This window comes from Apodemus sylvaticus, chromosome X, assembly GCF_947179515.1.
Source record: "Apodemus sylvaticus chromosome X, mApoSyl1.1, whole genome shotgun sequence".
In the NCBI taxonomy this organism is placed as follows: Eukaryota; Metazoa; Chordata; class Mammalia; order Rodentia; family Muridae; genus Apodemus; species Apodemus sylvaticus.
In genome coordinates, this window is record NC_067495.1 from 13,059,209 (window position 1) to 13,074,176 (window position 14,968).

The window sequence follows — 14,968 nt, forward strand, 5'->3', positions numbered from 1 at the left end:
TAGAGCTGGGGATGTGACTGGGGGTTATGATTTGGAGGACCAGAGGAGAGGTGAAGGCTTGCTGTTCATCTACCTGCTGGACTGGCCTGTGTTGTGATCTGTCTATCAATAGCAAATAAATCTAAGCGGCTCAATTAACTCAACTGAAAAATGTGCATAGAAATGTAAACTGGTTGTCAGAGACATGGCTCAGCAGGGAAAGGGCTTGTAGCACAAGTCTGACAACCTGAGTTCCATACCTGGAAGTCATGTAACAGTGGGAGGAGGAACTGACTCCACGAATTGTTTTATGTATGACCTCCACACTTGCACGTGAACATGTATGCATCCACATGTACATATCACACACAGTTATAATAAATATTTTTAAAAAAGAAAAGTGAAAGGAGCATGGACTAAACACTTATGAATCTTTTCAACTGTTGTGTTCAAGAGGAGGGCTCTATACTTTCTCTTGTTTTGGTGGTTATTTCCTGTGTAGCTTTTTGTGTGGTACAGTGTGGCTTTTATACATGTGTGCAATATATAATATATAATTAGCATGTTACCAGCTTCAATCATTTTATTTCTTTGCATTGAAAGCACTCAAAATCCTCCCTCCTAGCTATTGTGAATTTGCCGATAGTTTTTTAAGTACCCTGAGCACACACTACATTTGTAACTACCGTCCAAGGAGCGCCAGAACTCTTTTTTCATGCTCTGCATTTTACTTCCTTCAGTTGTCACAGTCTTTAGTGGCTCTCAGAGGGAAAGAGAGGCCAAAGTCACAGCTAGAACCCACTTGTATCCTTTCCTTGCTTGCCTACTTATCTTCTTGATTCAACTCAGACCAGGGATTATCAGGAATCCCGAGCCAGAGTCCTCCTCACTGTTCAGACCCTCCTCCCCACCATGTCATCTACTCTTTTACATTTTGCTATTATCAAGTGCCTGACAGGTGTCCAGCTTGGGTTTCAAAGACTTTAGTGCACACTTCTAATATTGGAACTGGAGAGGCTGAGGCAGGAGCATTGTGAATTTGAGGCCAGCTAGCTGATCTATAACGTGATATCCCATCTACAAAGAAACAAAACAATAACAACAAATAAAAACCCACTAAACAAATACAAAGTATTTTAGTTTTTGTCTCCAATTAATTCTGTCTTTACCTATTGTGATTTCGGTATGGGGTTACCCGATTCTTCCGCACCCTACCCTCTCAGTTCCCTGATGTCTTTCCTCTCTTCAAGTCATTACCCAACCCTTTTGCAGCTCCTTGTTTCCATCTTGTCATTACCAATTTCTCTCACCTCTTTCTTACATCCTTGGAGTTGAACATAGCTTGGGGGGAGTACAACAAAAAAGTGCACTCTCACTTTAAATTCAGGACCATAAACCTCAAGTGGGCACTTAATGTTGCCAGGAAATCACATAGTATTATCCTAGTCCATTTGCACTGCTGGTTTCCTAGACAACTACTTCATACCTTCTCTTCTCCCTTCAAACCTTTAACACCTCCGCATACATCTTCATTTTCAGCCCATGACCTGGCTTCCGGTTTCAGAGAGAAAATAGAGGCAATCAGAAAACAAAGCTCACAAATTCGGGTCACCGCATCTACTCACACACTTAAATCAGTGCATATAACCCCCCTTTCTCAAGGTACTGCTTGGAGACAGGCCGCCCTTCCACGTGTTCATGACATTTCCTCCTGGCAATTTTCTCTTCTTTTCCTTTCTTCAGGTTCTTCCCCATTAGCTACAATCCTGTTATTGTCTCTCGCATTAAAAGCATTTTTTTTTAAAAAAAAATATTTTGAGTCATTATGCTTTAGTTCTCTTTCACCTCACGTTTTTGTCCCCCATTACAGCAAGATTACTTGCTAAAATTATCCATTGCTAAAATAGTCAATATTCGTAACTCTGCTCTTTCCGTTCATTTTCTTTTGGGGGGGTACCCATTTATTTTGAATTAAATCCACAGAAAGTTGCAGAAATAACACAAAGAAGCCTTTTGTAAATTTCACTTAATCCTTTCCGGCAGTTACACATTGCTGGCTATACGGTGATGTCAAATGTGAGAACTCAGCATAGACAATCGTGCATATTCGTGGTTCTACGCCACTGCATCACCTACATAGATGTGTGTAGGCTGACGACAACTAAGACACAAGTGTGCCAAAACCCAGCATCCCACTTAGAGCCACATTCCTTCTCTCCCACTGTCCATTCCTAACTCCCGGTAACAATGAATCTCCATCCCTGCAATTTTCTGATTTAGAAAATGTTGCACAGGTTCAGCAGCTTACTGAGAAAGCTTGACCACCTGTGTTTGTTTCCTGGACTCCATGTAAACGTAGAAAAGGGGATCCGACTCCACAAAATTGTCCTCTGATATTTATATCCATGCTATGATATGTGCTTACATGTCCTGCACACACACATACTCACAGTATATGTTAAGGAAATAAAATGCTATACAAATGAAATTCTACAATACAGTAACCTAGCTAACTTATTTTTTATGTGTATAAATGTTTTGTATGCATCTATTTCTATGTATCATATGTGTGCAATGCACATGGAGTCCAGAAGAGGACAGAATATTTCCTGAACTGGAGTTACAGAGGGCTGCTAGCTGCCATGTGGGTGCTGGGACCAAACATTAGTCCTCTGCAAGAGTCAAAAAATGCTCTTAAATTTTCATGCAATGTATTTTGATTATATTCACCCCGTCTCTCCTAACTGTTTCCATACTCTTCTCCACCTTCCTATCTACCCAACTGCCTCTCTCTCTCTCTCTCTCTCTCTCTCTCTCTCTGTCTTTGTCTGTGGGTATCTCTCTTTCTTGCTCACTCTTTCTCTCTCTCACCCTTACTCTTAAACCCGTGAAATCCAGTTTGTGTTGGCTGTTTACTCCTGAGTTTGAGCCCTGGGCAGGTGGGGCATGCCCTGGAAGGGAGTATGGTTGACCTACCAGGGGCCACTTAGAGAAAACTGTTCCTCTCTCATCAGTAATTGAATGTCAGTAGTTCCTCAGCTAAGGATGGGCGTCCTGCCCATCTCCCTACTTCCATGCTGTGTTTTCTCAGTAGACCTTAGGCAGGTCTAGGAAAACACTATTTCCTTTACGTTATTTCCCACCTCTGGATCTTACAAATTTCCAGCATCTATCCCTAAATCTCGAGGGGAGAGACATGATATAGCTTCCATTAAAGGCTGACCATCCTGAAGTCTGTTTTCTGCACATTGAGCAGTTAGATGTCTTTCTGTTAATGGCTATGTTTTCAAGGACAAGTGGCCCTAATAAGGTCTGAATGGATCACTGTTGTTGATCCAAGATTTTTTTCAACCCCACATTTTCCCCTTCTCTCCTTGTAGGGTTAGCACAGGACTGCTTCATCTTTTGATACAGGCTCAAAAGTTGAGTGTCTCAACTCTAGTCTCTACCTGTTGTTTAACCTGCACAGTCTCTAGTGTTTTCTCTTCTGACTCACCCCATATTTTCTCCATATTCTCCACTGAGCCATGTCAACGGATTTAAAACTTTGTAACATTATATACTTTGTTTCTAAAGTTTCCATTTTGTTCTTCTCCTTTATATAATTTATTCATTTGCTAAGAATTCCCACTTTTATTCATTTGAGCCTATCTATGATATCAGTTGGGAACATTTTTTTTTCCCATCGAGCAGTTCAAAATCCTTTTAGATGTCATTTTAACATCCGTGCCACATGGACCATAGTATTGGTTGACTTTTTTTTTTAATTTGAGTTTCTCCTGGAATGTTCTAGGGCTCAGCTCTTACCTATTCTCCCCTTGCTCCTTTGTCCATTTCATCATGGATGATAAACAAGTGGTTAATGAAAACTAAAGTCTGACCTCCTCCTTCCCCGAATCCACTTGTTTTTTTTGCAACTCCCAGTTCCTTAGGCCACAAACTTTGGCCATTCCTGTTTTTTTTTTCTGTCTACTATCTCACATCCAACCCCCCAGCAGATCCTGACCGGGCAGCCTTGGACAAACATGCAGGCTCTGCCTGCTTCTTATCTCCTGACTGCTATCGCTCGCTCCAAGCTTCCATTAGCTTGCAAAAATCATCTCTGCAGAGTTGCCTTTCTTTCTCCCTTTGTCCTCCCTTTGTAACTTAGTAGCCAGAGCAGACCTTGCAGTCATTTCAAGAAAGAAAGCAAATCTTGTTGTTTCTTTTTATCCTACCTGCCCCCGTGCCTCCCAAGCCTTGGATGAAACAGGAACAATAGCCAAAATCTTAACATGGCCGGGCAGGAGCTTGGAGTTCTCTGACCTTGATACCAACTTCTGTTTCCCTTGCTCACTGTTTGTACTGTATCCCGGATTCTCAACCTCCACGGGCAGGTTCAGATCTCACCACCTTCCCACTTTTTTTCTCCCTTACCTGAACAATTAGCATCAAGCCCCGGTCACTGTGTGTGCCAGTCACAGACTCTGCCAACTGCTCTACACCCATGGCCCTAGAATTAAAATTATTTTAGTAAGAGCAGAAGCTTTGCCAGGAAGTGGGGGTGCACGCCTTTAATCCCAGCACTCTGGTAGGCAGAGGTAGGAGGATTTCTGAGTTCGAGGCCAGCCTGGTCTACAGAGTGAGTTCCAGGACAGCCAGGGCTACACAGAGAAACCCTGTCTCAAAAAAACCAAATCCAAAAAAACAAAAAGAGCAGAAAGCTTTGTCTATACAGGAGACAAAGAGAGAGAGGGAGTAGGAGAGGGAGAAAGAGAGGGAGAGGGAGAGGAAGGGGGGAGGGGTGAGGGCGAGGGGGAGAGGGAGAGGGAGTGGGGAGAAGAGGGGGAGAGGAGGAGAGGGAGAGGGAAAGGGAGAGGGAGAGGGATAGATATTCACAGGATGAAATATGCCTCTTAAGTCTGAGCCCACATGTTTGTAGCTTTGCACAGCATGACCACATACATGAAAGGGATCAGGTTGTGTGGGAGAACCGAGGCTATAGTGAACATATTAGTGCAACATAAGCCCGTATTGCTAGAAATGCCCTTAACTCATTATTTGTTTCCTTTCAAGTTATTTTTTGTTTGTTGCATATTCAGAAATCCTTTACTGTTGCCAAGTTGTTGTTTTTTTTTTTCCTGATCCTCACATTCAGTTCTGTGACCCCATATAAAGTAGCAAACAACAGTTTAAGAAGCTGGGAGCCAGGGAAATCTGTTCATTGCCTTTTATTCTGTCTCATTTTTCTAAAACTAACCTTGACATTTCTTGAGCGTGCTAGATGTTTGGCTTTAAAATTAATGTCCCAGCTGGTACAGTGCATGCTTAGCATATGCAAGGTTTAACCCTTAGCATCACAAAAGTGTCATTGGGAGATAGCAGAATAGTGAAATATATGATAAATAAAGGCAATGCCAGAAACCTCCAGGCCTTCCTTCTCACGGCCACATAGCCATTTGCTTGAGACTTTCCTTGCAGTGCTAATTTGAAGGTGAAAGAAGTGCAGGTAGCCATGATGGTCCAGGGAGCACACTGATGTGCTTTTGTAACCTGAATGCCTTTTCAGTGTGTAGACAAGTTCATTGTATTGTTTATGTATAATTGACTTTTAAAACACATTATTAATTCTTAATTAATTCATAGTTAATTAGCGTTTCATACAATTTGTTTTGATCATATCCACCTTCTACTATTCCTTTCTCTCATCCCTTCCTTACCCACTCCACTTCCCCACCTCTCCCCAACTTTGTGTCCTTTTATTTTATTAAAGCAATAAACGATCAAGTCCAATGTGTGCTGCTCATAAACTCACGGGTGTGGAGCCATCGTGTGGAGAGCGGTTGACTTACCCAGAGCTATGCTCTTAAACAAAACTCTTCTTCAGAAACAATCAGCTTGCCATGGCGCCTGGGTCAGGGTTGAGAATGTACCCAGGAACCCCTTCTGATTCCACGTTGAAATGTTGAGTGGCTTGATTTTGTGTGCTTCTTACATATTCAGGCAGCCACAGTGGTTTGACTTCCTGAGTGTGGTGACCCTGTCCAGAAGACGTTGTTTTACTCTGGTCTTCCCCAGGTTTTCTCTGGCTTTTAAGATCCTTCTGCTCCCCTTTTGTACACAATTCCTGAGGTTTGATGTGCATCAAGGATGTGTATGTGTGCATGTGTGTGTGTGTGTGTGCTATAGACAGCCCATTTTTTGTCTGAGCCTTCCACTCCCTGACATTTATTTTCTGCATTTTGGCCAGTTGCATCTGCAGTAACACTGTGCTAATCTATAGGCAGAGATGCTTTTGAAGGCACTTAGGTACTGTGTCCATTTAAGCAGAATAAAAAATATCGTAGTTCATTATATAATCTACACTGGCCTGGAACTCATGAACCCCCTGTTCTAGTCTGCAAAGGAGTGGGGTTACAGAAATGAGTCACCACATCCAGCCTACAATCTATAGCTTTTAAAGAAACCATTAATTTTGCTTTATTAGCACCACAGCTTTCTTTCCTTAGAAAAATGGACATTTATATCTCCCCACAAATATTGCCTCTTAAATCAAAAGACTTTATTCAAGGAGTCTTCCTCACCACCACTACCATCATCATCTTCATTAGTACTAGGTAACATTTATTAAGTGCTTAATTTATTACAAATGGTCCACATTATTAATACGTTTAAACATGATATATCATTTTACTATTAAGAAACCTGAAGAGTGAAACCTGGTAACTCAAAAAAATAAAACAGAAAGAAAGAAAAAGAAAGAAAAAAGAAAGAAAGAAGGAAGGAACAACACCTAATACGTCTTTACAGCTGGGTTCGTTGTTCGTTTTGAGCCCAGACAAAGCCCACTCTCACGACTTTTTTCTGTTTTTAACTCACAAAAGATGAAGTGTGTGTGTGTGTGTGTGTGTGTGTGTGTGTGTGTGTGTAGGAACTGGGTGTGTTTAAATGTTGGAGCCCTCCAAGCTGTTGGCGGTCAGTGGCGACATCATGTGGCCATTTTATGTATTGCAGCCACGTCATAATCTTTATGAGACACTAGGCCTCTCAAATAATCCTACTCTTCGAGCAAAGACTCTTGCCTTCGAGGGATAAATTTGCTTCCAAACGCCTGCCCTTTTTCATAGCCCTTTATAAGAGGAGACTCTTTTGGCCGTTACTTGTATTATAGTTCACCGGGGGTCGGGGTGAGGCACTTCCTGATCAATCCACAAGTGAGCTCTTGTTTTTCTATCTTACAGTGTTGAGGGGTTAAAAAAAAAGACAGGAAAGAGAAACTTCTCAAAAAGAAAAAAAACACCCCTGATTTCTGTTCTTAAGGAAGAGTTCTACAAAAGGATTGCCTTGTTCAAAAATTTTAACTATCGGGCATATTGGTAACACGCATGAGGTAATTGAGCACACACTTGCACACACACACACACACACACACACACACACACACACACACACACACACACACAAGGCAAACCTCCTTAATTCTTCCTCCATTTGTTTCTAAATTAAGTTGGAATGTCTGTCCAGTATTCACAGTCCTTCCAATTTGGCCTCCTTTCTACTCACACCACAGACAACCTCTGTGCCTTATGATATGTAGTGATGGGCTGACGTGTGAGTGACCATGGCAGTTTTAAAAATCCCTTTTGTTCTTTACCGTCACAAGCTAGCAGAATCTTTGCTGTCTGCCACTTGTAATCATCCATTAGTATTGTCATCAATAAATCAACCCATTTGTGTGGAGGACATATATGGAACTGGCACATAGAGGCGGCTTTGATTTGGGGATCAGGTTTAGAGCTTTAGATAAAGCCTGTCTGGATCCAACCTGTCCCAAGGTTGCAGAACTCTGGATTCACTTCACAGTCCAGATCTACACAGTGATGATCACGTGACAACCCTGCCTTGTTTTGAGCTTATGGAAGCATGGTTTATTTTGAAATTCATCTAAAGTTTAGTCTTCTCCCATGACCTTATCTTTTTTCTTCATGAGATGACCATGTTTTGTTTTTTTGTTTTTTGTTTTTTTCCCCTGAGACAGGGTTTCTCTGTATAGCCCTGGCTGTCCTGGAACTCACTTGGTAGACCAGGCTGGCCTTGGACTCAGAAATCCATCTGCCTCTGCCTCCCAAATGCTGGTATTAAAGGCATGTGCCACCACCGCCTGGCTTTTTTTTTTAATGACAATCTTTATTATTGTTGTTACTATTATTATATGTAAGTACACTGTGGCTGTCTTCAGACACACCAGAAGAGGGCATCAGATCTCATTACAGATGTTTTTGAGCCACCATGTGAGTGCTGGGATTTGAACTCAGCACCTCTGGAAGAGCAATCATTTTTCTCTGTTAGGTTTTGTATTAAAATAAGCCAAAGCTTCCTTGTGTTTGATTATAGATTTATCTCTGGAAGCTTTACAAAAGTTGGGCTCAGGTTTTACATTTCCAAACCCTTAGCTTGTCCAAAGTAGGCATTCAAAATCCACTGCGCATACACGGCCTTACCAAAGTTTGGTCCCTCTGTGTTAACAATTCTGATCTGCGGGGTAAGATGCGCCTTCTGGTGTAACAGTTGTGTGATATTATAGACTAATTCCCCACTTTGTGATTGAATTTGAAACCTGCATCACAGAAGGGAATTTCATGCCTGATACTGTCACTCCGTGTCTGAGTCAGTCCTTGGGCAGAACCTGCTATTTTCATTCAGCTAAATGATTGCCTTCCAAATACTAGTGTCTATAGCTGCAGATCTGGGCTGTTCTCAACCTTGGTCAGAGGAGCTTCTTTTTGCCATGGGCAGCCGTCAGTACAGAGGCTCTCAACTGGTCAAAGTTCTGAGAAGAGACAAGAGTGCTTAACCCTAAGTCTAAATGACAGAATTCTCAACTCCACCCTCCAATTAGGCCTAAGGGCCAGTTTACTGGAGGAGATTGAAAGAATGCAGGAGCTGGAGGATTCAGAGGAGTTCTGTAAACTACTGTCCTTTGTACACAAGGTCAACTGAACTTGTGAACTGAGACCCAGCCACCAACATTCCTACAGAGATGGGAGAGGCGATATCCGGCTCTGTTTTTTGCAGAGAGGCCATGGGTAGTTGATAGCTTTCCGGGGAGAGAGAATTACTCTTCTGTGAGGGTGTGACCTCTGGTAGGTTTTTCCTAGTCTGTTGAATGGTCCCACATGGGCCACACTAACTGAATTTATCGGGTTAATAAAACAAGAAATTTGATATTAGGAGGGGAGGTGTTGGGAGAAACATGGATTTCTTGGGGAGAATTGGAGGAGGGCAAATGGGAGTGTATAGGATTATAGTTTAGTGCATACATGTATGAACTTCTCAAAGAAAAAAAAATAAAAGCCTAGAGGTGTGGCACAGGTTTCCAATCCCAGAACTTGGGAGGCAGAAATGGCTGAATATCCATGATTCTAATCCAGTTTAGTTTATATAGTGTGTTTCAGGCATCCAGGGCTAAACAGTGAGACCCTGTTGCAAGACAATTGAAAAAAAATACTATTTACTATAGTGGATTCTGAATTTGAAGCCAAGCCTAGACTTGGCTTTTAGGTAGATTATTTGTGTTGATGTTCTAGTCTTAGTTCTTGCAATAAATTAATAGCTGCACTCTATTTGTGTAATCTGTTTATTCTTTACAAGGATAGGATATTTCTTGTTCTTAATTGTTGGGAATGGCTTTGGAGACAGAGAGACCTCAGTTGGAATCTGAGCTTTATTTTGTGTTTTGTTGGTCTGTTTTTGAGACAGTGCCCTGCCTTCAAACTTAAAATATAGCCTAGGATGACCTTGGACTGATTCTCCTGCCTCCAAACCCAAAGCATTGGATTAGAAGTATGCGTCATCTTGAGTTTTCGCTTGGTAATGATTAAATTGGCAATAATACCGATAAGTAAGTACACTATAGATTTCCCTGTATTGGATTAAATTGGTCCGTGCAAGCACCACTGTATTTGATCACTATTCCTATTGCTACTACAGTGTGAGATTGGAAAAGCTATGCAACCTTTCTGCGCCTATGCATTTTTACAAGGAAAAATGGATAATGATACATCCTTTACGAGTTCTTGTGAGCATCAAATGCAACGAATAAAATATAGTAGCCAGAACAATGCCTGGCATACAGGAGGCCTAAGTTCGTGGTCTGATGTCCGCTGTGGGCAAGATGCTCAGAATAAACAGTTTGTTTTAAAGACAAAAGCAAAACCAAGGTAGGCGATCTGCAAACAATGAAACCGAATGGAGCATTGCTTTTTTTTTTTTTCCAAATGCAACTGACACGCCCCACACTTGGGTTGGTTCCGCCCAGTGCTCATTAAATATGGCTGCAAGCCTGGCTACCCTATTGCGGTTGCGCATGCCGAAGCTCCTCCCAGTCTCGGTTTCTTGGCGGCGCTTTTCCCCTTGGCTGCACTAAGGCGCCTGGAGAGGGCCCTCCGTGGCGCGCATGCGCAGACTCCGTCTTGGCAGAGCTAATACTCCAAGGCGCCTGTCACATGAGCCTCGCTCCCGCTCCGCTCCCCCTCCTCCTGGCTGGGCTGTGTGAATGAAGCTCTGCCGACTACGTGGGGCGCTAGCTCTACTCGCCGTGTGGAACGCCAGAGCCGACTGAGCGCGCTGCCCACCGCCGGTGGACACGGGCTCCGGGGCGCCGGATCTCGGTGACAGGTAAAGGCAAATGGGCTTCCCGTCCCCAACAGGTCCTTTCTCCGGTCGCCGGCCCACCCGAGGAGCCCCCCTGGTACAGCGAGCAGGGGAGATCGCTAGCCTGCCATCTCGGTCCCCAGAGCTGGCGTTCCCTGCCCTGCCACCACCGAAGGAGGTGGACAGGCTGGTTCCTGCCAGAGCGGGGCGGCATCTCCTCGGCAGCCCAGCCCTGTTCTGGGAGCAGGGTCCCCAGGCTGCCGATCGAAGTTTCCTTGCCAAGCGGCGCCAAGCCCGCCCAGCTTTGAAAGCAAGGAGCTTGGCTGCCTGCGTCGCTTGTCCAGAAGACAGGGCTGGGGCGGCGTTCGCTGGGAAAGCGCAGCCGAGGCCAGGTTCTCCTCGCTCCTGCTTTGGACCTGCTACAGGTTTCTGGGGGGTTCTTAGTGAAGTGCAGTCCAGACGGTCTGGGCAAAGAAGTTGGTCTGCGTTTCCCCCCTTGGCCGCCCAATGCGCTTAGCTGCTGCTGCCAGACGTTGGAGCCCTGCGCTCCAGCTCCTTTAGGAGTAATGGAAAGAGAGCTTTAGCTTAACTTTGACGCGCTTTTTACCTTTATGAACGTTTCAGAACAAATCAGTTGACTGAAGTTGGACGGGTGTCCCTGTGATAACGTCAGTGGAAGCTGCGCCGAGTAATTGAGGGGAAAGCCAGAAGGCGAAGCATTAAAAACCAGTGAGACTCCCCTTACACATACTTCATACATGCATTAGTAGTAATTTCCTGGGTTGAATTTCAGAGCTGTTAAATTTCCCCTTGTTCCACGACGCACTGATCAGTATTTCTTAACAGTAAGTAAAATAGGAGGGGGTGCGGGCAGCAAGACTTAAATTGAGCCATGTTCCAGATAGCTCATTGGAGCACTTTTTCCTGGTGAATTCATCCTCAGAGTTTAAGTTTCTTAATCCCTCTTTTTCTTGGATTTCAGGAGCCTTTCCTCATCCAAAGCCCCAGTCTTTGTTGGAGGTTTGAGGACTGGCGCACACACGAACCCTTTTTGTTCTTTAAAGAAAAAGAGGTCATTAAAGAGGGGCAACAGTATTCGCAAACTAGTATTAGCCTTGAGCGTTTGGGCTTTAGCTTTTCCACTTCAGAGTTCCATAGTTATGTTAAAAAAAAAAAATCAATGGACATAGAAATTCACCTCAGGCCAAAAAGGTGAAGGCCATTCTGGAGAAAAATGCAAATTAGCGTTTATGCTCAATGAGGAAAATAAATTATTAGAACACTTGTTTAAATGCACTTAATATATGAAACTTCCAAGCCAAACTAAGACCAGTAATCACACTTGTTAGGTTTTTCCTTTGCTTTTAATTCCTTTCATATAACTGGACACAGTAGTGTTTTAAGACTGAATTTAAAGATTCAAGATTTATCAGTACGGTTTTGTGTGTATGTGTGTGCTCAGGGGTAGGGCGCAGCTTTATATAGTTAGTTCTTTCTTCCCATCTTTAGTTGGATTCCAGGGACTGAATGCAGGCTTGGGGCGCCAAGCTCTTTTTAACTGAGGAGCCTTCTCAACAGCTTTGAATTTGAAAATGTATCACTGGGAGTGAGCTAAATTACTTTGATTGCATTAATGAATAGTTTTATGGTTTTCTTTGTCCTCGACTTATTCCCTCATTGTACAAACAATAGAATATGTTCACTATAGGAATTTTGCAAAATGAGGAAAGCACAAAATAATGTGGAACGGAAGAGCCACCCCCTATGGGTATCATCACTTCTTACTTTTTATTATATTCCTTTTTTTGTATGTGAGATTTATTTTAATACTTTATTCACAGAGTCTTCTCTATTTTCTACTGCTGTCTTCATATAACACAGCATCTTTATGGTCAGAAGAAGAATTCATTCACCAGACTGTGGAACTGTAAGATAGGAAACACAGCAGCTATCACAATTTCTGTCAACCAACCCTTTATGCACATCCAGCCCCATTTACTGAAGTCCCAGTGATTCATACAGGATCCTACAGCAGTGAATGACTATGTTAACTGATGGTAGATCTCCACTCTCTCACCAGCAATACCTCGCTGCTGCGAAGGGGGAAACTTGACACTGCTTACATGTGCTGTCTTTGAAAGAGAGGTTCAGAGCGGGGCAGGGGCTCATTTTCAAGAATCTGAAATTCTTTGTCTTCTCTTGCGATTTTCATTCTTCTGTTTTACATTTTCAGGTTTGGGGCCTTAGACTCTTGCAGAAAGCAGAAGCACACAGTTGCATCTCCATCTATACCCTCCTTTAAGTCCCCCTCCAAAATTGGAGGGGGGCTCTGGAAAGCTCTGAGCCCGTGACCCCAGTGTGAGAGAAGATAGGTACAAGATGGCCATGTGGCAGGGTAAGACATTAGCACTTATTCCTCTAACTGGTTTTTCCTCCTGCTGTCTTCCACCCCCACCCCACCCCTAGTGCCAGTGGCTGCCAGCCAGCTGTTTCTTTAATTTAACCCTTTCCTTACCAGGACAATGCACATTCATTTAAGAGAAGCTGTTGTCAGCTAGCCTATTCAAAATGATTCACAAGTGGATATCAGTAGGGAATCAGACAGATATTACACCAGAAGCATTGAAGAGGATTTCCTTCAATTAAACATGTATTCCTGTGGATTATATGTGAGGAGATGATACATTTTTTTCCTGTTTGTGTTTTTCATTTGTTTCAAGCAAATTCGTATTGTAAGATTCTTGAAAGTAGGGGGAGACAGACTTTGCTGCCTCTCAAGCTTCCCATTGTCAATGAAGACTTTTTGGGGTTTTGGCAGTTGAAAGGCTCACTGAATCTTATGGTTATATTTTGGTGCTAAAAGGAAAATGGCCATTTTCATATTATAGCATACCCAGAAGCCAAGCTCAAAAAATGTTTTTTTTGGGGGGATGAATTATATCTCTTGTTGTGAGTTTCTATCTCATGCAAAGTTGTTATTTTTGGTGAGGTTGGACATCAGTCTTCAGGACGATCAAAATTTTCATTAGAATCTTATGATGACCCCAGAAGAAATGTGGATTTAAGAAACAATTGACAAAAAACTACTGAACTATGTCTGTGACCCACAAAACATTCAGAACTGCTTACATGAAATAGAGTAAAAAAATAGCTTCAATTTTCTGTGAATGTTCAGAAGCTAGATTTGTCTATGGGGTGCATAAGTCTTTTAAAAAAATGTCCTCTTGAGTTTGTGATATAAACATGTGCATACCTAAATGTAACAAACAGTTTTGATATACATGGATTGTCAGTTTAAAGATTTTTTTTGAAAGGAGATTTGGCTTTATGCTGGATTTGGTGGGTATTTATCAAAAACAGTGAGATGGCTCAGCCGGTAGAGGTGTTGGCCACCAAGGCAGACAACTTGAGTTCTGTCCTTGAGATCCATATGATGGAAGGAGACAACAGATTCTCCTAAATTGTCCTCTGACCTCCTTATCTATGCCTTGTGGTGTGTGCATGCGCGCGCGCGCGCACGCGCGCGCGTGCATGTGCAAGCACATGAAGTTAAGTCCTAAGAAATTCTTTTCATTCAACAAGCAGAGTAGAGATAGGAGTAAAAAACAGAAGCTTGGCAGGCTCCTCAGGATCTGGGAAAGAGACTTATGAATAAACTGTGTCACATTAACTGTTACCATAGGGAGAGGTGTCAAATGAGACGCAAGCCTAGAGAAAAAGCATGGTGAACTTTGAGTAGGAGTTGGCCATATGGAGACGGGAGAGAATGGCGTCCTAGGCAGACAGAGCAGCGCTGTTCAGGACCTTCCAGCTCGCTTTGTTTGCCTGGTGTGAGATGAATCAAGGAAAGGAGCTCGAGGCCAGAAAATAAAGAACCTTATATGTTCTAGGAAGGCCTTTTTATACTCTATCCTGGAGACAAAGATTCTAAACAGGGAAGTAACAGAAGCAGATTTGGTTTTAGAAAGATTACTTTGGCAGCAGTGCTGAGATGAGGTGCTGCCGCCGGAGACAGGAAAAGGGTGTTGAGAAGTTTTCTGAAGCAGTGGTTTAGGGGAAAGGTAGTGAGGGTCTGAGAAGAGAAGCAAGGGGAGTGCAGTTGGAAAGAGTAGGGTGGGCTCCTGCATGCCGTAAGAGGGGGACTGAGGATCTGACCCTGGACTGAGGGCCAGCTTGGTTATGGGAGCTACAAGTGCCCTTCTCTGGGACGGGAAACGCGAGAGGTGGCCGAAGGGGACACTAGACGCTAGTGTACTAAACTTTTGACCTCCTTGGCTCCTTTTGATTCCTTTGGGCTGTCAGGTTGAAGTTTCAAAGGCATTTTTGAAAAAGTAGCCAGCCGGGAGTGTGTGCTGGT

General features: G+C 43.1%; 1 protein-coding gene across 3 annotated transcripts in view; it reads left to right on the plus strand.

Moving 5' to 3' along the window:
• The first annotated feature begins 10,414 nt into the window (after positions 1-10,414).
• Clcn5 (chloride voltage-gated channel 5) overlaps positions 10,415-14,968 on the plus strand; it is a 167,740-nt gene continuing 163,186 nt past the window's right edge. For 2 of the 3 annotated variants that reach the window (XM_052170815.1, XM_052170817.1), the window contains exons 1-2: positions 10,415-10,635; positions 12,845-13,006. In XM_052170815.1, coding sequence (XP_052026775.1) covers positions 12,991-13,006 — 16 coding nt within the window. In that variant the 5' untranslated portion in view covers positions 10,415-10,635; positions 12,845-12,990. Of the gene's footprint in view, positions 10,636-11,235; positions 11,341-12,844; positions 13,007-14,968 lie in introns of all 3 variants that reach the window. The other variant, XM_052170816.1, reaches the window with a different exon arrangement.